This window comes from Ptychodera flava, chromosome 16 (genome assembly GCF_041260155.1).
Source record: "Ptychodera flava strain L36383 chromosome 16, AS_Pfla_20210202, whole genome shotgun sequence".
Lineage (NCBI taxonomy): Eukaryota > Metazoa > Hemichordata > Enteropneusta > Ptychoderidae > Ptychodera > Ptychodera flava.
Genome location: NC_091943.1, coordinates 17,859,968 through 17,887,175, shown reverse-complemented (window position 1 = coordinate 17,887,175; position 27,208 = coordinate 17,859,968). Strand labels below are relative to the sequence as shown.

At 41.7% G+C, this 27,208-nt stretch overlaps 1 protein-coding gene across 2 annotated transcripts in view; it reads right to left on the bottom strand.

The window, feature by feature from the left end:
* Positions 1-7,126: 7,126 nt before the first annotated feature.
* The window catches only part of LOC139114172 (LIM domain transcription factor LMO4-B-like), a 42,110-nt gene continuing 22,028 nt past the window's right edge, over positions 7,127-27,208 (bottom strand). The window contains exons 1-4 of one of the 2 annotated variants that reach the window (XM_070675753.1): positions 22,397-22,971; positions 21,501-21,723; positions 16,485-16,722; positions 7,127-10,220 (exon numbers count right to left, since the gene is read on the bottom strand). In XM_070675753.1, coding sequence (XP_070531854.1) covers positions 10,212-10,220; positions 16,485-16,722; positions 21,501-21,723; positions 22,397-22,433 — 507 coding nt within the window. In that variant the 5' untranslated portion in view covers positions 22,434-22,971 and the 3' untranslated portion in view covers positions 7,127-10,211. Of the gene's footprint in view, positions 10,221-16,484; positions 16,723-21,500; positions 21,724-22,396; positions 22,972-27,208 lie in introns of those variants that run through there. The other variant, XM_070675754.1, reaches the window with a different exon arrangement.

Genomic DNA, 27,208 nt, shown 5'->3' with positions numbered 1-27,208 from the left:
TCTCGCTTGATATGCAGTGCGCCATTTACTTCGCGGATCATGCGTTCTAATGGTTCCACGAACCCCAAAATTTGACGAAAATTGTGGCAACATTTTCATTAATATCTCCTCGGGTTGAAGCCACTCGGCTATTTTGCAACCGACCTAACGTTGTTTAAAACTCGGGTTATTGGCTCCGAGATCATCACCCGTGATAATACTCTACTTTTCGAAGTCATTCTGGGGTTTTTTATCCTGCACGATTTTCGTTGTGCGCACTTCGGCTGAGATACAGCGTGTCTCGACAAGTCGAATGCCGCCATTTCAAATGTAACAAAGTAGCTCTGGGGGAGGCACTATTTCACAAGGAAAAAGTCTTCTAAATCTCTCTATTTGTTGTAACATTAATTCATGCTGGGAGCATAGTACACATTATACCGTCAATGTTTTAAGTCGGTTTGAAAAACCTGAAAAACACATTGACTTTATATATCGCCGTGTTGGTAGGCAACATTCACAAATATTTTTGGCGGCCATCTTGAAATTTCCAATATCAAAAAATTGTATCATTTTATTCAAAACATTGCAAGATGACGCCCGATTTCAATCCCTATGGTAGATACAGTGTTTTATGTCAATCTTATTGGCAATATTGGGGGATTGTGATTAAAAATAAAACTTTTAAACGCGTGACATAAAAACACCACACACATGGTAATCGGAAATCACCAAGGTATCCATATACCTTCAACATCAAAACATATCTGTAAGCCTCGAAGTTTCCTCCAAATGTACATTATATTTGCCAATCGCCCACTCATGACGGCCCTAATCTGGTGTAGAACGTGTTCACTGATATTTAGAGCCCCCTGTAAGGACGCCTTCTTACGTTTTCCTAACTGATAATATATCAAACAATATACACACAAATCTTGTAAACCTAAACGATGTAACTTTTGATGCATATGAAACGGGTTTTTTTTCTGTCTGTAAAATACAATTCCTTGTTCTCCGCCAAAGTAATGTCGAAATGCCCAGTGTTCATCTGGCCAATGACTCAGAGTTTTTACGGGCTTAAGCTCTCTCTCTCTCTCTCTCTCTCTCTCTCTCTCTCTCTCTCTCTCTCTCTCTCTCTCTCTCTCTCTCTCTCTCTCTCTCTCTCTCTCTCTATATATATACAGATATAAGACAATCCAACAGCATATTCAACCTATAGTACACGTGTTTATGTGTACATTCACATATACACATATCTTTATTCGCAAATACATATAAAAGTATACATATATATATATATATATATATATATATATAATATATACAAATTCCTTAAAGTACAAAGTAAAAATATTTTTAATATCATATATACATATTCCTTAAAGTACGAAGTAATAATATTTTTACTTGATACTTCGTACTTGAAGTAATTTGCATGAATATTCATAACACTCTGCTTTTAGCATCGAGCAATCTTATACCCCACAAGGACATCTGTATACTTCATAACACACACACACACACACACACACACACACACACACACACACACACACAACGACACACACACAAACAAACAAACACACACACACACGCACATATATATATATATATATATATATATATATATATATATATATATATATATATATATACATACATATACGTATCGCCGCATGTATGCTACGTCATGCATATGTATAGAGATATGTAAACAGATCTGACAAAAGGCGCGACAAGACTAAGAATAGAATATGGATATAAGACTTCACTCTAATGCATTTAACCTTGACAAATTCACATGCACATTATCCACATGGATGCAGTGTAGCATGGCGGTACAACTAAAAGTGTCGTGTTCGCATGACACCTACGGCCACTCGTCCGTCTCCATTGAAATTGCATGCCCCGTCTTCTACTCTGCAGTGCCATTAATTACCATTGAGCTTGACGTGAATGGGCAATAATTTTAAGCTTTTTTCAAAAAAGTTTAGCCTCCAGACGTCTGTGTTTCGCCCTCGTGTCTCCTTGATTTGTTTCGTCTGTCGACATGTAGTATATTACTTATTGGTCACTTTCCGTTGTGATCACACATGACTGCAGAGCCGTAAAAAAATCTTCAATAACGGAACTAAGCTGAACAGATAGAAGATTGAAGAGGGGGAGCTGAGCAGTTATTAGAGAGAGAGAGAGAGAGAGAGAGAGAGAGAGAGAGAGAGAGAGGAGAGAGAGAGAGAGAGAGAGAGAGAGAGGGAGGGGACGAGGGAGGGAGGGAGGGAGATAATATCCAAAAAGATCATTGAGCTTGCATTTTTGTTTCATGATCCCCCGTGCAAAGTGGTTCGTATCCCATTATTCCTTGCGACGGATACGAGTAAATTATCTTAATTAGCGTATCGCTACGTGCCGACGTGCCTGAGGCACCATTCCCGCAGGCCACCATACGACACTTCGTTTTTACATCTAAACACAGCGCCGCTCGGGAGATAACGTTAAAAAGGGTTGTCTATTTTAACATTTTATTCTCAGAAAGTGCTTCCCCAAATTGTTAGAAATTTGTGACCTCAGATTTTCCCATCAAAAACAGACGATAGTATCTGGGCCCGGCTGATAGCTTCCCTGGTTTTTATCTTGGAGCACATCTGACAGCTCTGCGCAGTTCCACATGATTGAGTTGTATTCACGCGAATCTTTGCCTATTTGGGGACTTCTGGGAAAAAATTATTAAATATTCTCGAATATTTCATTTCATGTCATTTCATTTCGAAACTTCTCACGCACGATTTAGTTAGAGAGACTCCCGTCGGCCCTCTAGAACCTCTCAATATTTCCTCCTGGAAAACCAAAGGTTCGTGAAACACTAGGGGATATTGCGTCCGAATACAGTGCATTGCCGCGCAAGAAAGGCACTTCTGTAACCTATTTCGCGTTTTATCTCGCGATAACAACGAATAGCGCTGATGAGTATGATTACGTTATCTTCTCGCGCGATTTCTGTGGCCATTTTCGTCAAAATGACAAAAACAAAATTGGGTTGTCTTGTCCAATCACAAATGTATTATTCCTTTGTAGACACCTAGCCAAACGTGATTGAAACGAGCATATCTACGAGCAGATGGATAATTTCGGTAGAGACAAAAATGTTTCTACAGCATTTGGACAGAGAGTGGAGGCGAGTGTTTTCTTTCAAAAAGTCCTTCGTTAATATGTACCACATTGAATAAGCAAGAAGGTTATTCCATTCTCAGACATGCGCATACCGGTGAATCAGAGCTCCGGCACTTGTCTCGCGTCCTGTTCCCGTTTAGTGTTGATACATAATCATACATCAAAGTGGAAACTTAATTTCCCTGTATCAGGCCCAATTTCCTGTCTTATCAATTTAATTTTTATTTTATCTCCCGGGCCATTAGTAATTATGTGTCAAAGTAGCGGATTCCCAATCATATCTGCATTCGCTCACAATGAGCTATTTGTATTCGGTATTTTATCTCCAAAACTGCCCCGCCATACTGTTTATTTCCCAAGCCAATATCTCACAGACCTGCAAGCTTTTATTTTGGTCGCCGCCTTCGATTGTGACACGATTTCCCGCCAAATAATAAAAACATGAATTTGGCGACAATTTTCCACGCAGAACATAAGATTTTTCGTAAAAAATATGTTGGACAGCTTTTGCGTATCTTTTACGGATTTTCTAATACAAATATCGACCTGAATTTCACGGAAAATTTTCAATAATTTCGATTTTTAAATTGCAGACGACAGTAAAATGGATAAAAGGAAATCACGAAATGCAATCGACCAATTTTCCATCTGTGTTAGCAGTGAGGGATTTTAATGGCTTTTAACTGACATGGGGGGTTTTAGCATTAAAAGCCATACTGTTTGTTGTTTCAACAGAGCTGGGTCCATTATCCTGTCTTCGCAGCCGTTTTCATCGCCACTGCTCATTACCTACTGACATTTGGCACGTTAGGCAAATGTTATACTAAGCATCTTAGCGGCCGTGAGTTCAACATGCGCGTGTGCCGCGGTTTGCAGAGTGAGAGCGAGCGAAAAGAGAGAGAAAGACGTAATCCTGAGGCACGCTTCAGTGGAGATAGGTGATTTAATTGTGGCGATGCCGAGCAGTAGGTTGCACGGTCACGCTCGACCCCATCAATCCAAGTGTCTTGGACAAGCTGAAGAGAACACGCCTCTGTGTGCATAGCCCATCTATCAACGCCACTTTCGATTTAGAGAACTCAAATATGCGGCCGACATTGAGCAAAACACGCACAGAGCAGTTATGACATGTGATGTATACGGCAATAGCACGTGGATGCTTGGGTGCCTGACAAATTATTTTCCACTGCCCTGATTTGTTAAAAAGCTTGAAGTTCAACGGCAATTGTGACAAATTTTACGGCCAGTGACAGTCTGGTGTATTGGCCGTGCGTAATGCTTTATCCACTGACGATTTCAAGTTAGATGGCTAAACACAACGACCCGGATATTTTGACAATGTTCTCCAACAATATTAGTGAGAGCCAGGGGATAATTTGGTCTGAACAGAGCTGAATTCCTTGTTCTGCCTCGTTTTCTGCCGGTAGTGACGTATTTATGACATCACCATGAAAATGTCACTGTTGTAGGGTTCGTGTGATGGAGTATTATCTTCGCAAAGGGCACACCATAAACAGTTACGGTTGTACGCAATCCACAACCTAGACTAAATCAAATCAGGCGTCCATAATAGGTGATTTAAGTACTGTTAAAACGATGAATTAATGAAGAAATAAGGCTGAAAATCAAACTCTATTTAGCGTCAACTAAATAACCAGTCAACCTCGACGGCAACCTTTGACCTCAAAATCCACTTCGAGGTCGATAACTCCGCTGCCGAGTCGCTATCAACATCATATACGTAACATTTGGGGAAAATACTTCACTGGTGCAAATCATATCAATACCACCGTTCGTAACATTTTAGAATATTTTTCTCAAATGATGGTCGATATAAGTTAAACGTCGTCGATATTTCCATTCTATCCGAAAATGCACGTAAAACGTCGGTAAATATTAGGTTAGCATGAAGTTCTGACACTGGATACAAAATGTAAACATGGCGGGAAAATACCGTCGTCTGCAAAGAAACGCAAAATGTCACATTCTAGAAATTCATCATTTTTCAGAAAGAGGAGCCAGTGTAACAAGTATTCATTTTGACAGTTTTTGTGAGGTGCCGCTCCCCAACAATTGGTGGTAAAATAGCGAATACCTGCAGCGAAAAGCGGATATTCAGACGCGTTGCTTGATTTTTAAGGGTCATCGACATATTGGCAGACTTCTTTATGTTCTCGCCCTATTATCATCTTTGGTAGCACCTTTTCAGATGGTGCAGCCTTTTTAGGATTTTTCAACATTTGTCCGTCGAAAGAAAGAAGACTTTCACAAAAGTTTAGAAATGGTCGTCTGCCTGGTTGGGAACATCAATTAATCGGACATCACGCAGAGATTTCTGAAGTCGGCCACAAGTACTCTCGATGCAGAAGAGAACATATTTCAGTGCTTTTCAATTTTCAGTGCCAAGTTTTCAATGCGATCGGCTGTTGATTTACAAAGCTTCGTGTAAAAAAGTAGCTAGGCGGCCTTTGCGTTGCTTTTGTGTCGTGTAACGCCGAGAGCAAAATGACTGTTCCATTAAAGGCTAGCTATAATTCATAGGCTGGAGTAATTACACTTTCAAATAGCTTACTACTCAGCACTGACCCTCTGGAAGTAAAAAGACGACTTCATTTCCCCAAAGTTCTATTTTCTTGAATGAAATATAGCCCAATTTGGCTCCTTCATTGCAGAAGGACAGCCAATTACCTTTTTCGCCTCGGAATTCTGCTACTTTCTGTCAACATTGCAGGATTGAAGCCAGCCTTTAACTTTTCTCGACAGACTCAACAGGGTTAAGCTCTCCCCTTGTAGTCTGCAAACGTCGACAAGACTCGTCGTAATTTGCAGTGCAGTGAGCAAGAGAATAATGGCCTAGGTACTCTATTTTGACGTAAGGTGTACAACACAATCTCCACGAGCCTAAAGGGCATAGCGCGCCATCGTCTCCAGCTCCCACGTGTAATTGTTTTCTCCCTAATCCATTCCACACAGCAAGATGGACTTCTGCGGTTCCCTCCAGCGCGAATACCTGATATTCAAGCAATATCATAATATTGCAAAGTTACTTTCTGCTGGTCTCTATGTGCCATTACATTTTCATTTTTCTCCGTTCGTTTTAATTTACCTGTCAGGGCCGGCGGCAGAAAAATTATCTCGATTAGAATGGATACCCCTTTTTCTTCTACTGACGCGACCAGGTAACATTCCGCCTTCATCGTCGTGATGATGATGATGACGACAACGATGATGATGACGATGAGAGCGGCATATCTCACTTACATTGTACACTTTCTCAATCGGGAGCATTCAGTAATTTTCAAGACCACAATATGTCTGCCTTTTTTTTCGTTTTGAATCCGTCTTTCAAAGAATGCAAGTTATGCCTATAGGTAGAAATTTCATTTACCAAAGCCGCCGTATCCGACGGGGGTAGAACGAAAAGAAACCATTTTCTGTGTTCAGTTCTGATGTTTAAAAGGCGGGTGATCCTGACGTGACGTCAATACAGGGCGGTAACCGCTTCTTTTGCGCACAAGTTACTTTTCTTTGATATCTGGGGAAAAGGCGGGTCTTTCCACTTGTCGTCTGCTTCAATCAGGAGAATTCCGTCGTGATGATCTCAACCGGGCTCGGGCCGAAAAAAAAGACGCCAAGTCGAGCAATAATTGAAGAAAGTAAATCCCTCCCTCGTTGAACCAAGCTCAATCGAGCAGCAAGAAGCTCGGCATATAAAGGAGTCCTCCTTACAGCCAGCTCCACTTAATCGTATTGAATTTTTAAGGAGGTTGCTCTCTAATCTGGCTATTATTGGTGTTTGAGCACGACCCATTAGCGTGGTATTAACACGGCCGTACTTGAGACGTGTATTGGGGACTACCCAAGCTTAATTGCCCAAACCAAACAAGAAGACGAACATAACAAAAATGGCAACGGGTTGATGAAATCCGTGAGAGCTCTGGGGTGAAAATGACTCTGAAACAGACACGACAGATTAGGTATATACGATAGACTTAAATTTTAATACTTTTTTGTTGAAAATTTGCTGATTGCCGACACAATGATCGTCCCAACGAAAAGCTTGCAATCAAAGCAGATTGACCGATTTTTCATTATATATATATACACTCTACGTCATTGTGATTTGAGACGAAAACCAACCGTGGCTCGGTGATAGCTTATGGTTTTCCTCCCGTGATATATAAAAAATTTAGAAGAGAGAGAGAAAAAAAAATGTGACATTGAAAAGTCCAGATTCATGACACACTGTAACCTAAAGCAAAACTATAATTATGGCGTGTTGCAGTTGCGAAAGTATCTTCCTCTCGAGTCCACTGCTTTCAAAGGATTTTTTTTTAAACTGACAACAATCTATGTTAAAACTCAAATCTCGATACAATTCGACAAATATTCACCAATGTTGGGTGAAAGAGATATTAATCAATAATAACGATGTTAGCCAAAAATTGTACACTACTAATAGACTCGGATTTTTTTGTACAAAAATATAAAGGTATCACAAAACTGTGGAGAAGAGACGTTCCCTCGTAAGCATCAGAAAATATAATATAACGTGGCTATGTTTTGAATGCGCTATACCATACTTGACATTGAACTGAAGAGTACAAATTTCTACATAGACTTCGCTGTTGTTAAACCCCGACAAGCTAACTTGAGTATCAATACCAGGATCTGACGCTTTCACGTGGAGTTGTACACTCGACACTTCATTTAAAGTGATGAATATTTTAACGCCGCTTTGTGGATGTGGGGGGAGGGGGGAGGGTTGTACTTTGAGATAGCTCACACGCAAGCAGACAGTGTGAGGACCCTGGGAATTTCAAAACAAGACGACCACAGCAGGACGTGCATAGGGGAGGTATCGCGATAGCAAGATACATCTACCTGGGGTGTTTGCTTTGACATGTATACACCTGGCTATCATAGCTCGGTATTGGCAGCGAGCACTGGTTCATTGTTGTCGTCGTGATCGGTTGCAGAGACCCCCTCCTCCCCCCCCCCCAAACATTATGGTCTTTGTTTCCCGCCAAGGTTCATTGGCCCATGATCAGAAGAACTACCCAAACCCAGACTGAGGACCTTACCATATCTTAAAAAGTCAGTAGCGGTAACTTCTGACAATATTTTCATAATTTTTGTTCTGTAAAACAACTGAATTTTCTCACCCGCCTCATAAAATTCAGCCCTTTTTCATCAAGATGCTTGTTTACGATATACAATGTTGTTGTTGACAAATGATTTCTCTGACAACCAAAATTAATTTGTCAACAACGGAAATGGACAATACACACAAAAAAGCTGACAAGTTGAATTCTCAGTATTTCGCCATGATTTGGGGAGTGGAACAAATAAAAGGTGTACTTTCAAGACCGAACAAGGATATCGGAAAATATACCAACAGTGTCGGCTAATGATGCTGGTATAGCCATGGTATAGCTCAGGACTAAGCGAAAACACAATGGCCGAAAAAAAACACCGAAAAAGGCCGGGTAAAATCGTTAAAAACTCTTCAATGAACTACTGTGAAGGGTATTGTGTTTGAGTAAATTGTGTACCTACTTGTGATGTCATTCCACAGCCTATTTGATATCATGGTAGGGATTACTAGTATATCTGAAAGATTCTTGCAGGTTTCCAAAACTCTATTCGTGGCGAATAAACAATGACAATCAAATCGATGTCAAAATCTGAATGAGGGGAGCATTATCAGGCCGATGCGTGTCCACATTTACTGAAAGTTAATTAAATTGGCCCGGTCTTTCGATAAATCTTTTACAAAATTATCTCGCTGGTATTTTGTTTATCTGAAAACTAACAAGGCTTATCTCCGTCACTGATAACGTTTGACGGTTTGTTTCAAATGCTGGGTGGCTGAAATCGGGTGGAGCGCTGTGGCTGGTGCAGTTGACTTTAGAAATACACTTTAATGAAATGGACAATGTTTTCTTAAGGGTTATACTTTGAAAATGATTATCTTCCCGGAGATAGGCACAAATTCGGTGCGGCTCCGGCATGCAGGGCTCTGCTCCGCCGAGTGAGTTAGAAGATGCACAGAACAACCACAAACCGGGCAACCCAAGGAGACAGTTCAATTCGACAGACCCGATAAAAAAAATCCATTGGTACTATTGCAGCAAAAGTCGATTATATATAGGAAACAAACAACACCCCTATGACGTCACCGTGCGCAACGTGTACCGCAGTGTAGAGTTGTAACCAAACGGTCTGGATAGGGAGGGATCTCCTGAATAACCTCAACAGCAACAACAGCAAGAAACATCACCGCTTCGCCTGCTCTGACCAAACCTGAACTAAATTACTGCACGTAGTACCTATAGAATTTACATAAATTTTTAAAAGATGTATTAAGAATCTCAAAGGTTAAATCAACACGTTTTGATGAACTGAAATGGGCTCTTCTGAGCGGGATATAGTTTGGCTGAACACAAGATAATTTGACTCGATCGGTTATTAATTAACATTGCACTTGATTCTAGTTATTCCCCTCCTCCTTGTTTTAAATTCCTAATTATATAAAAAAATCTTACCTCTACAGTCTGCCCCCTCATCAAATACGACCCAGGGTAAACTGTCTGTCCTGGCTTGTCCCATAAAAGCAAGGTACTTATTGGGATGGACGACGAATTTTTTCCCCGGGAATTTCGGTACAAAATCTTCACGAAGAGGTGAAAATTTGCCAGGAAAGTTGCTTCACACAATGCAGAGGAAATAACAAAACAAAAAAAGAGCGACATTGTGTCGAACATTCCTTTTAAATACATCAACATCTTCTCAAAATTATTTACACTTGGTTTTCCTTTTAAATAATACAGGATTTGGAGTCTCTTTGCAACCTGACTTTAGGTTGTTTGTTTGTTTGTTTGTTTGTTTACTCCAGACAATGGCACAAAAGTCTATACCGTCCTTTTCAGTGGTTTCCTTGTCGAGTGTTCCACTCTTGGCACAGTGACGCTTCTCCCTCCTGATCTGGGGTAGATGAAGTCCGTCTCCAAACCTCGACATGACGAGCACCGAGGCTTTGTGTCTCCGCCCTCCCCTTGTCAACTTTAACACACCTGTTCAACAACAAACGCAAAAGGGGAAATCGGTTAAAATTTGACAGTCGTAACCAGCAAACACAAATTCCCACATTTAAAACGCATTTCAAGTCCGATGCCCAAGCACGCAACAAGATACACCACACGACGTGGCATTAGCCAAGGCCAGGCATTATATATAGCGGGGAAATCGATAATACAACTGGCATACCAAATGAACATACATGCTCCCTTAATCCAATTAAAGACATTTGATAATAGCTTAAGTATGGTGATAAGCGAGAACTAATTAAGGTGGGTCGCACCTGATTAGATTTTTTTACCATTTTGAAGCCACCATTGTAAGGCATGCAACTCTCCTAACAGGATACGCAATATCCTGTCTGCTTCGTTATAATGGGCATTCGACCTCTCCTATATTGGATAGAGTTGCCGCGGTTTAATTATCTCGCCAATGATGATTTTAAATTAATCAGATCATCGATAATATTAGAACGCTGACCCCCGATCCTTCAACGTTAACAAGCGAGCTCAAATATCAACCCCTTTTTAGACTTCCAAAGATAGTTGTTTTTATATTCGGCTTCCTTCCTCTTTCAGTTTATTTTACTTTCGCTGTAGCGCTCACTGAGATTTATTTTACGTCTGGAGGAAGCGAGCTGGCCGTGTTTCATATCGAGAGCGTCGCTTTCGCGTTTCTACTCAGAAAGCATCTGTGATTGCCTCCATCTCGTCGAGTGCCATTGACGTTGGAGTGAAACAAATCTGAAACCCCGGAAATTGCATTTTAGAAGTTAATTGATGAGTCATCTGTTTGCATTTTCGAAAGGGTAGATTTTTTAGGGGGGAGAGTGTCAAATGAAAGATTCCAGCGGGAACCATTTTAAGTTCATGGAGTTCTAGCGCAGCTAGATTCTGAAAACAAAATACATTTTAACGTTTTAAATTCCTGATACTTATAAGTCCAAGGACAAGTATGTCTGACAAGCTAAAACAATCATCAAACTGACACAAAATATTCCTTTCTTTCTTGCAAACGAGATTTCGCGTGAACTTCTTGGGCTGCAGATTGTATAACCAAATTTCTGTGAACCAAATTTTCCTAAACAACGCACTAAAGCACCAAGGCTATCGTAACTGTTTTCTCATCAATTTTCTCAAGAACTTCTGAGTGACCATGTCCATGTATGTATGTATGTATGTATGTATGTATGTATGTATGTATGTATGTAGGTAGGTAGGTAGGTAGGTAGGTAGGTATGTATGTATGTATGTATGTATGTATGTATGTATGTATGTATGTATGTATGTATGTATGTATGTATGTATGTATGTATGTATGTACGTATATGTGTGTATGTATGGATCTACCAGTCTGATATCTGCACATCCCTAAACATACAGTATTATTTAGAATATCTATGCTACATGTATATGAACACAGAAATATGATATATATATATATATATATATATATATATATATATATATATATATATATATATATATATAATATATATATATATATATATATATATATATATATATATATATATATATATATATATATATATATATATATATATATATATATATTCTGATATACAAGCAGATAGAATGCCAAATGCTGACAAGGGCTGAATTGTGACGGGTCAAAAACTTACTCCATAAGCTCGTTCTCTGTGCAAGCTCTACACACGTTCACTACCAGCAAGAATGCAATTTGGCAATGCAAATAAACAAAATATTAATTTGAAATCGTTATGACAATATTGGTGCCTATTTTGGCCTATCGACAATTACACTGAGCAAACATGCCTATTATAAGAATGGGACCCCCATTTCTTCCAAAGTAATTATTTAGTCGGATCGTGACCATATGGGGATGGGGGTATTTTTTTTTGAAATGTGCGTGCATTACACCATATTATGGGATTAAGCTCACGGTGCACACATGGACATATAGCACTTTGCTACGTTTGTTTATTTGGCGTATGGAAACTCAATTGAGATCAATTGAAACGCGACTCAAACTCACGAACTCAAACAAACAAAAAAACGCCCAAATTTACTCCGGCAGCACTGCACGCTAAAATGAACACATGTTCCGCCGGCGCTGTGTTTGATCAACGAGGACCCTTGTACAACCCTCTTGTTTAACTTCAACTGGCGGACAATGTGCGCGTAAAATTTAATCACCACCAAAGGGGTTGGGTGTTTATGATTCCGGTCTATTCACGCCTGCATTGGCCGTTCCTCGTTTAAAACTGATTTGCAATGGAAAACACACGCCGTCTCGGCAAAACTATATACTGTGTTCAAGTCAATAATGCTGGCCCAAGACACAGAGGCCGTCTTTCCTTTGAATCGCGTACACTCCTATTGAAACAAGATCATACAGAACATCGGATGAACATGTACGCCAACCTCCCGAGCGCAATACTGAGGAAGTTTGAACGCGAACTGGCTGACCAGTATCTCAGTATTGTATCATGGTACTTTTTAACGATTTACGGTAGGATGCCCCTTTGGGACAGGCATTCGGACTCTCGGGTTTTGCAGTACGCTTCTGGTCCACCTTTGTGGAGGTTTTTGATGCTCTTGGGGTATGGCAAGTTTTCAACCTTCTTAGATTTTTTGAAAATCGAACAATTCATTTTCTCCATACAGTTAACACAGGGATGGAGGACATTTCGAATTTAAAATATCGGTAAATGGTGGGTGATTTGTTTCTCTAGACCCCCGACTTTGTTCTTGATTTGGTAAGAGTGGTTGAAAGTGTAACTGAAGAAAGTTTGAGCAAAGTTTAAGTTTGTTACTTTCAAGGCGCATACTATCTTAAATGCGAAAACTAGCTCAGAGCTCATGAAAGGATCATCACCACATCTTGCGAGAACTGATGTTATTAAATTTACATTAGGGTGGGGGGGGTTCGGATTATATGTGTTCATCACAGGCGGTGGTTAATAAAGTGCATGTGCACCGACTATGAGAAGAAGACAGGCTCGAAAACTCGTTGACAGGGGAGAAGAGAGATACCACCTTCGGTTTGGGAACATCGTGTTGCGCAACAATCAACGGCTGTAGGCATTCTTTGGCCGCACAGGCAGCTGCGTACAGGCATATGGTGAGCATTGTCCCTACCACTGAAATTAAACCTGCTTGTTGGTGTTTCGCAATATGCTCGAATTGAAAGCTGCTATTTCAAGAGCCCTAATTAATTAGCCTTTCCACTTTGTTAAATTAATAGATGCCTATTATAAATTGCCAATCAATTGATATTCTAGGAGGCGTACTACCAATTAACCCCGCTAAATTGGAAATCTAATAGAAAATACTAATGAGCGAGAGTCTATTTATATGGTGACGCATTCTGTATGGCAATCTAGTTTAATTCTTATGTTCTGCATGTATGAATTCTGCTGTATCGGGAAAGTATTTTTTGTCTCTTCAAAGAGGGGTCGCTTTTCTTGTAAAAGAGACTCATCGAATTACTGCTAAATTGAATTAGGTCTCTCCTGGACTAGTTATATTATACACGTCGAATGCGGAGACCGCCGCGTGAGACGGTGGTACACAATTGGAAATCAGTCCGCTGTTGACGATAGAGTTGCACTGGGCTACATATGAATAGGAAATCACCGAACACGAATGCACATATCATCTCCAGCGGCGAAATATTTCCCAATTCATTTTCCAACTGGAAATTAATTTGCCTGAAAGATGCTTTAAACAAATACGGCCCTGATTAGGCAACTGATGGGGTTTTATTGTGTGGACACGGGTATGTGAAGCGATCTCATCAAACCGTTGGGAAATGGATGTGTTTATTTTCATGACGACGAGGCTGGCAATATTCGCCACCGTTGTCGTCGAGGCCCTTTTTTTGCATTACCTCATTTCGTGAATACATCCCCTTCAAACAGAGATGATTCCCATTTCCGCCCACTTTATGCTGGAGAAATTAATCAGGCAGGGATCAAATTTGGTTTTCTTGTTCTCGCACCTGCCCATGGGGAGTGTCCATGATGGCAATGCAGTCGTACGCAATCGAGATCGGCACCGTCCCAGTGTGATGTATGCTTCAGTAGAAATAATGAATATCTAAATTGAAATTGTAGTCATAAATAGAGTTCCAATTATCGTCCGTATGCTTTTCTACACAAGTATCGTTCTCTTGTGACATCTCACTGCATGATCTCACATACTACAGCGCAAATTGGCAGCGCCGTTTTATATCGTCTGCAACTAGTTTTCCCGCCAGCTACTTCGGATTAATTTGGGAATTTCTTTAATTTTCTCCTGAAGTGATGGCCAATTTTGGCTGGGAACGTAAAATTATAATAATCGACACAATCTGTGTTAAAATGAAGGCAATACCTCAACAATTTATTTCAATCCAACATCAAGTTTTTCAGACGACTACGACACGAGACATGCGTCACAGAGATGTGTACACGGGAAAATCACCGACGTCTAATATCAGGTGCTTTCAAAGTAAAGAGACCTATGTTCGAAGCATTGATTCAGAGATTAGTAAGGCTATTCGACAGATTATTGAGCTGTGCTGGCATATTTTTCACTCAGCAACCAAAATCCCTGAGATTCCACCCATCATCGAAGATCAAACCCATATTTTTCAATTCGAATGCGGAAATAGAAGGTTACAGCTTGCTCAGATCCCATTGACTATACACATGCGCGAGTTATCGAAATCAGCCTTATCGCTTTTGCCGAGATCAAAACACGAGATGCAAGCGCCAAATTAAACTTTTGTGGAGCCCTATTCCCTACCATATTTATGATTAAATTTCCCTATTCACTACCCCGGTGAAAATGTGAATTTTCACTCAATTTAGCAGACTCAAATAATGGAATCCGCGAGACCAATTTTCTGGCACCGATCTAATCAAAATTTACTGGTATGAAGTTTTGAGTGACAAGCAGAAGGAACTTGCGTGCAAAATTAATTAAACAACTTTATTGGAAACACACGATATTGGGGGTGACTTATCTAATTTATTTTGTTGGCAATATACTTTGTAATATTGAACATATTTTGTCCTATTAAGTCTGACAAGACCCGTTAAATTAAAACTGTCATACGGAGCCTGGCAAATAATGGGAGCTGTTTATGGTTTCTTTACATTTGACTCGATCATGCTATCAACATACATCGGCATTTAACCTCAGAGTCTGTCATTTCGAAATTAAAACAGTTCAATCATTTCATTGGTGTTTGGAAACGCTCAGCGCCGCGCGATACAAACATGTAGTTGCTTGTACTGATTTTCAAGCAGTATACAAACGCATTTAAAATGGGGCTGCACGTTTCAGCCTAAAAACAGACCGTGTTTTGTTTTGGGTTTTTTCCACTTTGGTATTAATTTTTCTTTATCTTAGAGTATTTAATGGGGACCAAAAGGGTCAGATTTGGGGGTAAAATAAATGGGCCAGTGTAAACAGACTGACTTTTATGTTTTAGGCGGAACACATGTCAACGAGTTTCGGCCATCTATGGTAAACAAGAGTACAAGGTACAAGGCTGGGTAAAAAAAAATTGGACCATGATTTACAACGCTTGCGCGTCGAGGTCGCGTGTGTAAAGTCAACACTCAAACTTTGAGATTTCAATTATTAATTAAACACTTCATCGTTCCGACTGTAGATCAAGTAAATGGACCAGTCGAAACCAATTAGTCGACGACATTTTTAATCTTGCCCAAAAAAAATTAGTAATAATTCTGAGGATGCTCGATGCCAGTGGTTGAAAGCACCGCAGACTGATTGCTGCGCGATAAATATTTTGAAAATTTAATCAAATTCACACTGGTTGTCCAAGTATTTTGAGATGCAGATAGCTTCAATCTATCCCAGAACCAGTACACGCCAGCACGCTGTTGTTTGGCTTCGCAGTACACAGCACATTGTTGACATTTTTAGAGCAATGGCCGGTACCAAGCGAGTGAGCAGAATGGTAATTTTTGCGCGTTTTTTTTTTTTTTTTTTTTTTTTTTTTTTTGCGTCACATTATTATTAGCCTTTTAGGCGCCGTTGGCGAAATGTAACCAAAATGCTTGAAAACTTTTAACGGCAAATGCTTTTACCTTGATGAAAGTGCATGTGAAGGTTTGAAAGCTTTCATTCTAGATAAAAATTGGCGATAAGATGTAATGTGCAATTTTCATACAAATATGGGCGGGAAACTGCCTAACGCATACAAAGCTGTCTAGCGTAGTTGCCAGTTTTAAAAGGTATACTCGCTTAAAACAGTGAACCTACCTTATTCCGTGCCCTGATTCCTGTGTTGTTATTGGCTTTGAGTAATTTCTGGTGATCATTCTCGCAGAATAGGTTTCCATTGACTAAGAGAAACCGATCTCCCGGGACTAACTGATTGTGACACGAACTGCAAGCAAAACATTTCAGATGATAGACGTTACCCTGCGCCCTCATGACGAACTCGCTGGCTGGTATTGACTGTCCGCACGCGTTACACGCCCCAGTGTTGCCAAAAAGTCTGTCGGGATACGCAGGAGAAGGAGGGAAAAAAGGAAAAGAAAAATGTCGTTAGTGGCTTCATCAAATTCGATGGGTTTCAAATTATCTTGATAAATATACAGTGAATGGGTCCATTTTTCGACTAAATTGCGTGCCTAGGAAATCTGGTGTATCTGCAACAGTTGCGGTGATGGTGTTGACATTACCTGCCCAGCTGTTACCGTTGAATAGAATATCCACTTAGTGCTGGATATTGAAATCGAACTTAATTGGGGTCTTATGTATACTTTTAATGTAGGCTTAATTTTTAACTATAGTTTCCATTTACTGTTTAAATATTGCATCTGGTTCTGATCTAGTTTGTCTGGTCACGGTATTTTGCTGTGAAATCCGACGGAGCCCTGGCTGGCTTGGTCTTCTAGTTCAGCGTGTCGGGTTTTTTTTACGAGTGCTTGCCTGTCAAAACTTGCGTGAGTGTGTGATAAATCCTTACAGAGAGCGGATCCCATTCTGTCAGTTTTCGTCAATAACAGAATGCACCAAAAACGTGCCTTTTCACTTATGATTTCATAAAAGTCTGATAGACTGTTCTTGTGCTTAAATATATCTAATATTAGCGCCCCCTTTTTATCGCGTACGGATACTAAAGTGCCATTCTTGAGTTAATGGGCAAACACTGGGGTAACTGCAAAGTATCCGACCGCCATTTTCCAAATTACAAATCCTTACGACTGTCTGCCATTATGAGAAAATATATTCACACGGAGTCGGCACTTTGCCGAAGATTGGTTGACATGTACATAATCAGGAGCTGAATTCTTTACTCAAGCCACTCAGGCAGAACTTAGCAATAGTATTTTATTTCGGGTGACATTTATGTAAATTCTGATTAGATTCCACGCTCCTCATCGACGATATGGACTAGAGTCTTATCGAAAACACCCATTTTGGAAAATTCTTAAAGTGTTTACCACTCTCAAATTACAAACCGGGGAAAATGACAATCGCATCACGACCTTTTTAAGAAATAGATGTTGAAACACCTGTAAGTTGAGGACACTAATTATGGCGCCAATTGGAGATGTTGGTTCGGTTAGTGTTTACTCGAGGGGATTGAGTCTCTCCAAAGTAATTGTGGACAATTGGTTTCAATTTAAGTCAGAACTCTTGTCAAAGACAATCTCGCGATAAGTGCAGTCCATTATGCCAGCTAAGATACAGCTCCATAGTGTTTACAGTAGCTAGGTTCTGTTACTGTAACACGGGACGCTAAAAGCACGTCAAATTTGGAGTTAATTCCCTTTAAGTGGGCAGTCCTTTACCGAGTAGGGGTGAGCTACCAAAAATATGTCTGCCGAACTAATTTCCTCTCTCTCTCTCTCTCTCTCTCTCTCTCTCTCGCCCTGAAATCTTGCAGACGCCCTTCAATGCAGCTTTGCAACAGTTCAATATATGGAATATTGGAGGTTTAATGGTTCACAATTAACCGCCTAATAATGCCCCTAAGTGTAATTTAGTTAACTGTATATTAAGGTGACACAATGGACGACATTAAGATGCGGCATTTGGGATCGAATTTGTCTGTCAACAGCATTTAATCCGGATTGGTGAATTGTTACGGCCATTGTGGTGCGTTTTCAGAACAAAACAAGGCAAGCACTCAACATTTTGGGGACGAGTGTGAGTGGAGTGGGCGCACTCAACGCCCTGTCAAAGTGTCAACTCACCGCATGGAACGATATACGGAGTAATTCGCCTCCTGTGAAACTTACAGAAAGCGCGATTTCCCCCCTGAACTTTGAGTAATGCGAGATGGCGGCCCGAGCTGTCGATTCGGTGACGTATCATGGCACAGCGTACATAATGGCGGTATGCATGATTAGGCTGATCGGGTTAATGCGATGTCTCAATTATCCCAGCGAGAACTCAATAGAGTTCCAATCTTGTCGTCTAAAACCCTCCAAAAGGCACCTTAATGACAACATAAGCACCTAAGTCGATTTCCTTCGCGATACTGGTACTTGCAAGGTACCTGTTGATTGAAGCGTTTCTGTCTGAAAAAAAAATGGCGGGACCATGACAGCGGGCCTGGTAAGAGAGAAATGTAGTTACGCTTTGTAGAATTTGAAGGTTCGACGGTTTCTTTTCCCACTTTCCTTTTCTGCCGCGAGACTGCTAAACTTTAGTTGATGAGACATTCCGTTGTTCAAATGACGGGTAACCGTTAACAAATAACAAACTAAATCCTGTCCCGAGGCGAATGTGACTACATAATTGCCCTAACAAGAACATCGATCTTGACATCCTAGCTTGCGCAGAAATTCTGGTTGGTTTATTGGATTGGAGTCACGCGTTTTCTGTATCAGGCAGTCACAACACTGAAATCGAAACATGCGGTCGGCGCTGCCTATTCTTACAAAAAAAATTGGGGCATTTGTTTCGCTTTAAGTTGTATATATACAAATGTCTTAATATGCTCTCGCAGCGACGCAAAATTTCCAGCACTTTCTCCGAGCAAAGAAATAGTGGTCTACACACTTTTTGATGACGTACAACGCAAACTTTTAAGGATGTGGGTATAATTGACAGACAGGTGGAATTCCTTGGTGAGCACTCCGCTCCTGGAATATTTATGGCCTCAATTTAAACCGAGACGTTTCTGCTAACTGTTAAATTGAACGGGAAAAATTGGAGGAGTTTTACTTCATGTAGAGGCTTGAAAGGATCGTCACCTAAGGTCGGCCCCTTCCAGACTCTGATTGACACGGCCAATATGAACTATTATTACTTTTATGTTTCCCAGTATACGGTAAGAAAGTCTAGGGGAATCGTACCCCCGCTCCATATGTTTTAATCCATACAAAGTCCATATATATTAATGACATAGGAAATTAACTTTAATACTTTTTCATTACACGAGCCGGGAAAGTCGGTTTATGAGGCGGCATGGGCAGTCAATTTTTCACTTGGAGCGCTGTCATGTCATTTCTGTTTAAGCCGGGGGGAAACTCGACGACGGTCCGCTAAATGAAAAATCGTGTCGTCTCACTGTTGACATTCGTAACTACAGCGGGATAACGAGTTTCCACGCATTTTAAGTTCATTAAGCGCTTCACGGTGAGTTAGCCTCATTCTTTATTTATCTGGGAACCGAAAAACTGCATTACCGAATACTAATATCGCAGTAAGGGTTAAACACGACTGAGTAATGTCCGCTTGGCAAACAGAACAAGGTTTACTAAGTTTTAATGAGCCCTCCATCGTGCATTACCATAATAAGTCTGGCCTAATGATTCTGCGGTCTCCAAGGACAAGAGATGGAATTCACCAATATCACAAGTGTTGTGTTGATAAAAGGCGATCGGGAAAAGATAGGAATGCCTGAGCCAAATCCATGGAGAATCGGTAATGGGCAGTGTGGGATCATATAGTACAGACTTTTCAATGATATATGGGCCGGCATAACTCGCCCATAATACCCAACGATGTCGGTTTCATCATAAAGCCGTCTACCCTCGGATTTTATATTATATACATATCAAAGTTCTCTCTGGATGCCCGTGTTCTGTTGTGCGTACCCTTTTACGATGAATAGTTAAACAGATGTAGGGAATCCATAACGCATTAACATATATATTGAAACTTATATCCAGAGCTCGCCAACTCATTAGTGGAACAGAGGCAATTTTCGGACAAAAAGTGTTCTGCAGGGAATACCCGAGTTAACACGGCCCAGCCATAACAAATGTTGCTATTACCGGGAGTTTTGGTTCTGTTGGCAACTTGGTTCGGAGCCAAAGTCGGCAACTTATCAATATAGATGCATTTGCTTAATGATGTGTTTGCATGCATATATGTGAGTGTGAGAGGGTGGACCGCCGGGTCTGTGCTTGTCTGGAGATGCGTTGTTCCTCCAACACTGAAGTGCACTCTTGAGCGACTTGTTTCCCACACCAATTACTTAGCATACGATTAGCCCACTTTGCGTTTGGTTCGATTCAATCTAAGAAAACGTGTACTTCATTCACAATGAGCGCTCACTCTTGAATTCAATAAATGTCCAATGCAGGCTCTGCGATAGCAATTATAATTCTCAGGGCTAATGTGGAGCCGCTCCGCGCGTGCGCACCAGCGGCCGGCTCAATACATGCTAAATGCATACAGGCACGGTTTCCACTTCCATTGGGCGAGCTAAATTGAATTTGTTCGCCATTAGAGGTTCCACGGCTTGGCCGCCGGTGATTTCCTTTTAAGTTACTCGTTTGGCCTTCTATATTCAGATAATTTGTTTGAGCAAAACCCCCCGATAAAAGCAACCAGAAACAAGATCTGTTCTGATGAGCGTAAGAGACTGCATTAGGAATTATTGCGACTGACATGCCGGTTTGTTTTCGATCTAACGCACAGTAAATGGGATTGTATAAAAGCATAATAAGTACCTCAACAAAAACAGTGGTATTAGTAGTGAGAGGTTGGAAGTGACAGCGTGCACAGGGGCTTTCAGGAGTTCAAACATTTCGCAGGCTTGTCCGGTAAACACGGCGCAAATGCTCCCCCTTACTCACAAACCCAACACAATGGGTGCCCCATTTTCAACGTTTAGGGATTCGCGCACTGTCAATCAGAGCGGTGGCCGCGACGTAATTGGGTGGCTTTGAAAACAGTCAGCGTGCCCGTGATGGACGTATAAATGGGTCCAACACAGTACAGGCAATTACACTCACGACATGGTACACGCGTACACACACACGACTTTTACCTTAATTAAGTCATTTAACGAAACGCAATTGCACTCACCTCAAATAGTCTTTTTTGCACAGGATCATCCCACCTTTTGAAAAACAAGACGGCCCCAACTCTCCCAACTGCGCCCCGCAGCACGAACACTTTAAGCAGCCGGTATGCCAGTATCTGTCCAGTGCATGGAGCAAAAACCTGTCGATAATTTTTCCGCCACAGCCAGCGCAAGATCGTAAATTGGCGTTGTTGTTATTCGTTGTTGACTGTTGCTGCATCGTGGCTGCAACGAGAAAAAGGACGAGGCATGTGTAAAGAGGTGAGCAATGGTAATCAAATAGTTCGGCATGGGTAAGGGGTGTGAGTGAGAGAGCACAAGTATTTTTATAGCCGCAATTTTCATTGGCGAGTGTCATCGTAAAAATGGTCTCAGAGTACACACCAGCAAACAATTGGAATAGTGCGGCATGGGCTTGTGCGCCGCTGCGGTCGCGGCGACAGGACCACCCCGATGTTTTGATGGGTATTTCTCCCGACCGAGGACAGCCGGAATGTTTAGGAAGACACCAGTGTGTCCACCAAGCTGTCAACAGCGGTGTAATGTATTCAATTTGAACCGCTATGCGCGGATGTTATGTTATGCCTCGCTCTGCCTCTCCCTCTCGCACACAGCTCGCGCGCTGTGTGTGTGTATGTACACTCTCGCAGCTAGTGAGGTCACGTACATAGTGGTTGCCGTCGATCACAGCGCAGCTGTTCGGTAAAATCACACACAACGCGGACCTCCTCGCCGAAAGACTGAACTACATGCGAGAACGCTTCTGCCGTCACCACTACAACCAGGAACGATTTGCCGATATTCTGAGTGATCTGGGGGCCAGTCTAGCTCGTATTTCAGCGAGAACAGCTCAAAGATTTGAGTGAGAGCACGTCTGTTTATATAATGTTGGACTTACCCGTTACAGCGTCGAACTGCGCAGTTTTAGTCTCCATTAGGGAGATAGTGTGAGAGCTGCAAAATGTCCTCAGATTGTGAACACGGTGTCTTTATATCCTGCACACACGTAAATGGTTTTGAGTGCTAAATTATTTCGTAATATGGGACTGTGTTGACGAGGTTCGTATGACCATTCCAAGCTATTGGCACGACTGCATACAAAGACTGGGCCTGTGTATCAAATGGTTGATGCGATGGCGGTCTTCAACTCTCTGCTCAGCGCTGCAGTACGGGTGACCTGCGGATCAGCTCAGCGTATAACGTCGATAACCGAGAAGGCGCCGTAGAAAAGCGAAGGCCCACTGCGTTGTTGTCGAGCGGTAAATTACATGGATTCGAGGCGGTCTACCAGACAATCGGAGCGAGGCCTGTGAGCCGTGTAGTCGTAGTGTCAAACCTAAATCCTTTGCCAGCGCTGAACCTTCGTTGAATGAGACTTAATGATTACCAACAGCGAATCAAATTACAGAATACTTAATGACCGTGTCAGCTGAAACCCAACATGTGTACAGCTCAGGAAAGAGCGCCAACAATGGCCAGACGACAAACTAGCTATCCTGCCAGTAATTGCCAACCTAAGTGGCACATCCTATTATTTTGGTGGGGGCGGCCAGACCCTTATTCTTTGCCATTCGTAGTGTTTCTGGTGATATTGCGATCAAGCGTCCCCACAGATCTTTACTACTGACTAAACTGGATTGCTTTTGAGATGAAATACTGCAAATAAAGAATTACTCCGTTGTAGCCGTGACAGCGAAAATGTTGCCACGACCAACCGACATAAATGGTTCGCCCCGACGCAGTTAAGTTGTAATAACGTATCCATAATTAAAGACATAATCTCTAATCACGTGACCTGTGCGTAATTGCGTTTTCGTTGTCAACTTATTTGATTTCAATTTTGTGGCGTTGTTGCGCCAGAACGTCAGCGATAGCACAGCTGTATCGAGATCGCACTTTTGTCATATTGGCAACCAATACAATCTCGGCAACCTGTCACATAGGTGTTTATGGTTTCCGCCAAACGTTATTAAACTTTTTACCCTCTGTGCCCGACCGGCCGCGCCTAACTTTAATTACCTTGTCAAATTTCCCAGGCATGACTTAATGTAGACAAATCCTTGACATTGGAATCTGATTGGTATAACTTGTGCAGACAGACATGACAAAAGGCTGAAAGGGGGGAGAGGGAGAGAGAGGGAGCGACTCACATAATCATCTCGCGGTCAATTCAGTTATGTCATTATCTTGTGCTCTCTGAAGAAAGAAAGCAAAATCGTCTGGAGTAATTAAGGAACGGAACGCACCATCCGGGTTCTCTGAGCCTAATCAGAGAGATATTGTCACGGACATTAAGAACGCATGTATTCCTATCGACAAGCCAATAACTCATCGCGGTTGTCGTGTTAGCTACGCTCCAGCGCTTCACTGTACAAACAGTTGTGTTGGATTCCTCCAGGGGGGGAGGCAGAGGAAAACACGGAGCTGCCCTCCCTTTATTTTTGCCTTTCTGTATTGATTTTGATTTTCTCTCCACAGTGTATTAAAACAACTCTTCCCAGCTGTGCCACTTGGAGGTGCTTAGGGCTTTGTGAGCCAGCGAAATGCACCTCGGTGTGGATGTCTGCACTTGTTGACAGAAATTAATTAGCTGGCGATTAGCCGGCGGAGGGTCAACCAAAAATCGCCCCTTTCATTTCCTCCTCGCGCTTATTAAAAGCTGGCTGGAATGTGTGTGCGTGGGTCTTTAGAAGTCTCTTTTCTGTCATGAGCTAGCGGACACGAAATTTCCTTTTAGCCGAATCCCCCACCTTGCTTTATTAAAACCAGACAACTTCATTACGCGGGATTTTTTTTGCTCGGATACTGAAAATATCAAAATCGGGGAAGGAAAAAAAATACTAGTGGATCGAATTTGTCTTAGCATTTTTTTCATTGGGGATTGAACATAGAACAAGATGATTGATGTTTGGGAGTAAGAACCCAATTACGACTTTAATCCCGCTCGAACTGGAAGGTTTCATTATTGCGCACTATTATTATCGACTCGTGCAATTTAACGAATGTCAATGAAAATAAACAGGGTACATTATCAATGGTGGCAGCTGCCATGGCAGGAAATTGCCTGAGTTGTCCACGCACCAAAAAACGCGGTGTTCAATGGCTGTTGGAACGGATTGCCAGAGGTTCCTCAGAAGTCGACTTGTCTTAATTGGCTACTTGCCCGAACCATCAACTTACGATAGCTGCCTAATTTGGTTTTTTTCTCTCTCTCTCTCTCCCTCACACATGCGTAGTAAAGACAGGCGGCTTGTCTATTAAAACAGAACGACAAGGCGACAGACAGTTATGTCTTATTTTTGGCAGCTTTGATTGCACGTATAATTAACATAATTTTATTCATGAAAGTAACAGTCATTTTACGGCTAAGACAACTGAACGTTCGCAGAACGTCGAACCCTTCCTGCACAGGATATCAAATGATGCTACGTGCTAACATACATGGCGAGATTTTATTGCTGAGTCGTCATTAAGAATTTAAATCTCATCTACATTAATGTATATACCATTTCCATCTCTTTAAATCTTTTCGCACGTCTATTCTTTCCACTAACCTGTCAACTCTACCATCGGGAACTGACACGTTCAGAGATCCCTCCACCACCTGCACTCTGCCTACCTTGTATACCTAGAATAATATTACTAGTTTATTCGCCAATTCAAAGAAGAAATCGAAAAGGAACGTGCCTTGGCAATGCATTAAAACATACAAAAATAATCTATTTATCTCCATATTGTACAATCGCCTCTACCCGTTTATGACAAGTTGGTTTTGATCCGAGGAGTTACTCCTCCCTCCCTCCTTCCCTCCCTCCCTCCCTCCTCCCCTCCCTCCCTCCCTTCCCCCTTTTCCTCCCCTCTCTCTTCCCCCCACTCCCCTTCTCCCTCTCACAACCACAAAGTAGCTGAGCTGACATCGGTTACCTGGTCTGTTAGGCGATACTGTAGTACATTAATTCCTAATTCGTCTTGAACTCCAAAGTTGAAAAATTAAGATCGGGAAATGCATAAATGCATACGAGTAGAGTGACCTCTTTGAGGTCATGGGTAATTTAAGAGAAAACCTGGCACTGTTGTGTCCAGAACCAGAGGGCGGTCAACGTGAGTGCGATGAAGTTTACACCATAGGGGGATCAAATTCCAAACTTAATAAAAGTTATATTAACGACCGCTTATGGCAGCAATCCTTCGAATTACGAAACACCGACATGTAAACAAAGATCGCGGTCTCTCTCCCTTCTTTTATTAACCTCTCCGAAATGGCTTGCCCCGAAACGCTGATTCAGCATACCGCACACGTACCTTCCCATCGGCAGGAGACAGGATCTAGGGCGGTGAGAAGGGAAACTGGTAGCAATAAGCGGTCAAGGGTGGGAAGTACCACAGGCCGTCACACGCAGGCATCTGTCATTACTTGCATTTTCGCCCAGCTACCAAGCCAACAACTTTTCCCCATTTTGTCAACTTGTGGCGTATGGAGTAAATTACTTTTGGGAAGAGTCGAGCCTTTGGACTTTAAACCTTGCTGGAGTGACAGACTATACTAACACGTTTTGATCACTGTTTTTGACAGACTGCAATATTTATACTGGATTTTGCTTTATCGGATTTCCGTCAAGGAATAACGCCAAATTTTGACGACAGCGTGGACAAAACAGCGTTACTTTGGAAGTTAACTTGCAGGACGTAACGTACAATACGCAGGTCGAAAAACTCGTGGTCCCGCGCCGCGAAACACTGCAGACGGTAACCCAACCGCCCTAGCCTCAGAATGTAATTCTCTTTGATTTTCGGCGGGAAAGTCGATTAATGAATGCAAAAAAGGGGCGACCATTGAGAATGATCTGGTGACAATCAACGCAGTATGATGGAAAACACTTGGAACGCCAAATAATCGAGCAGTGTAATTAGGTAACTCGGATCCATCGGAACACTTCAGGGAACGGGCTGGGTGGCCATTGCAAAACGAATCTGAAATGCGAAACAGGACACTGTGTTTACCAATTTCCTCCCGTATGTGGCGCGGAAAAATGAATGGTAATGAAAAGGATACCTCTTAGGTGTAAACTGTATGAGTACACGAAAAAAACAGTCGTTTACATTAAATAGCTGACCTTCCGTCATCGTCGCTGATCACGTAACGAGAGAGTCGGTCCGGTCTATGGTCTCAGTTGGTCGCGACCTTTCGTGGAATTCACAAGCCGATAAAGTGCCCATCTTCATGGGGTGGGACGGGGGTGGGGGAGGGTTTCTGGTACTGTTACATCCGAGATTTGTGTGTCTGTAAAGAGTGGGAGTAGTCCATATTGTCGTTTCGAGGAGCATCTGTTTTTTTACTCTTAAAGGGTCATGACAGTAGCTGTAACTTTTGATAATTTTTTCACCGTGACCATTTTCGTTTTATACGCTACTGCAAGTTCTTCTTCGACTCCCCAAAGCATGGTGAAACACCAACTATTTAGCTTGTCGACTCGGTGTCTATACGTGTGAAATGCAATTTTATTATTTACATAAGAATTTTTGTCCGGACCAGATTTCACTAGTCAACAATAATACTGCAGTGTACAAATGTACCAGTTGAGATGACAAGCTGGATATCATCTAGCACAATATACGTTGGGAGTAGAACAAGAAACTGTAGTTAAACATTAACAACAACAAAAGCGAAAAAGTCGTCAAAATTATATCAAGTGGCCCTTTATTTGAGATC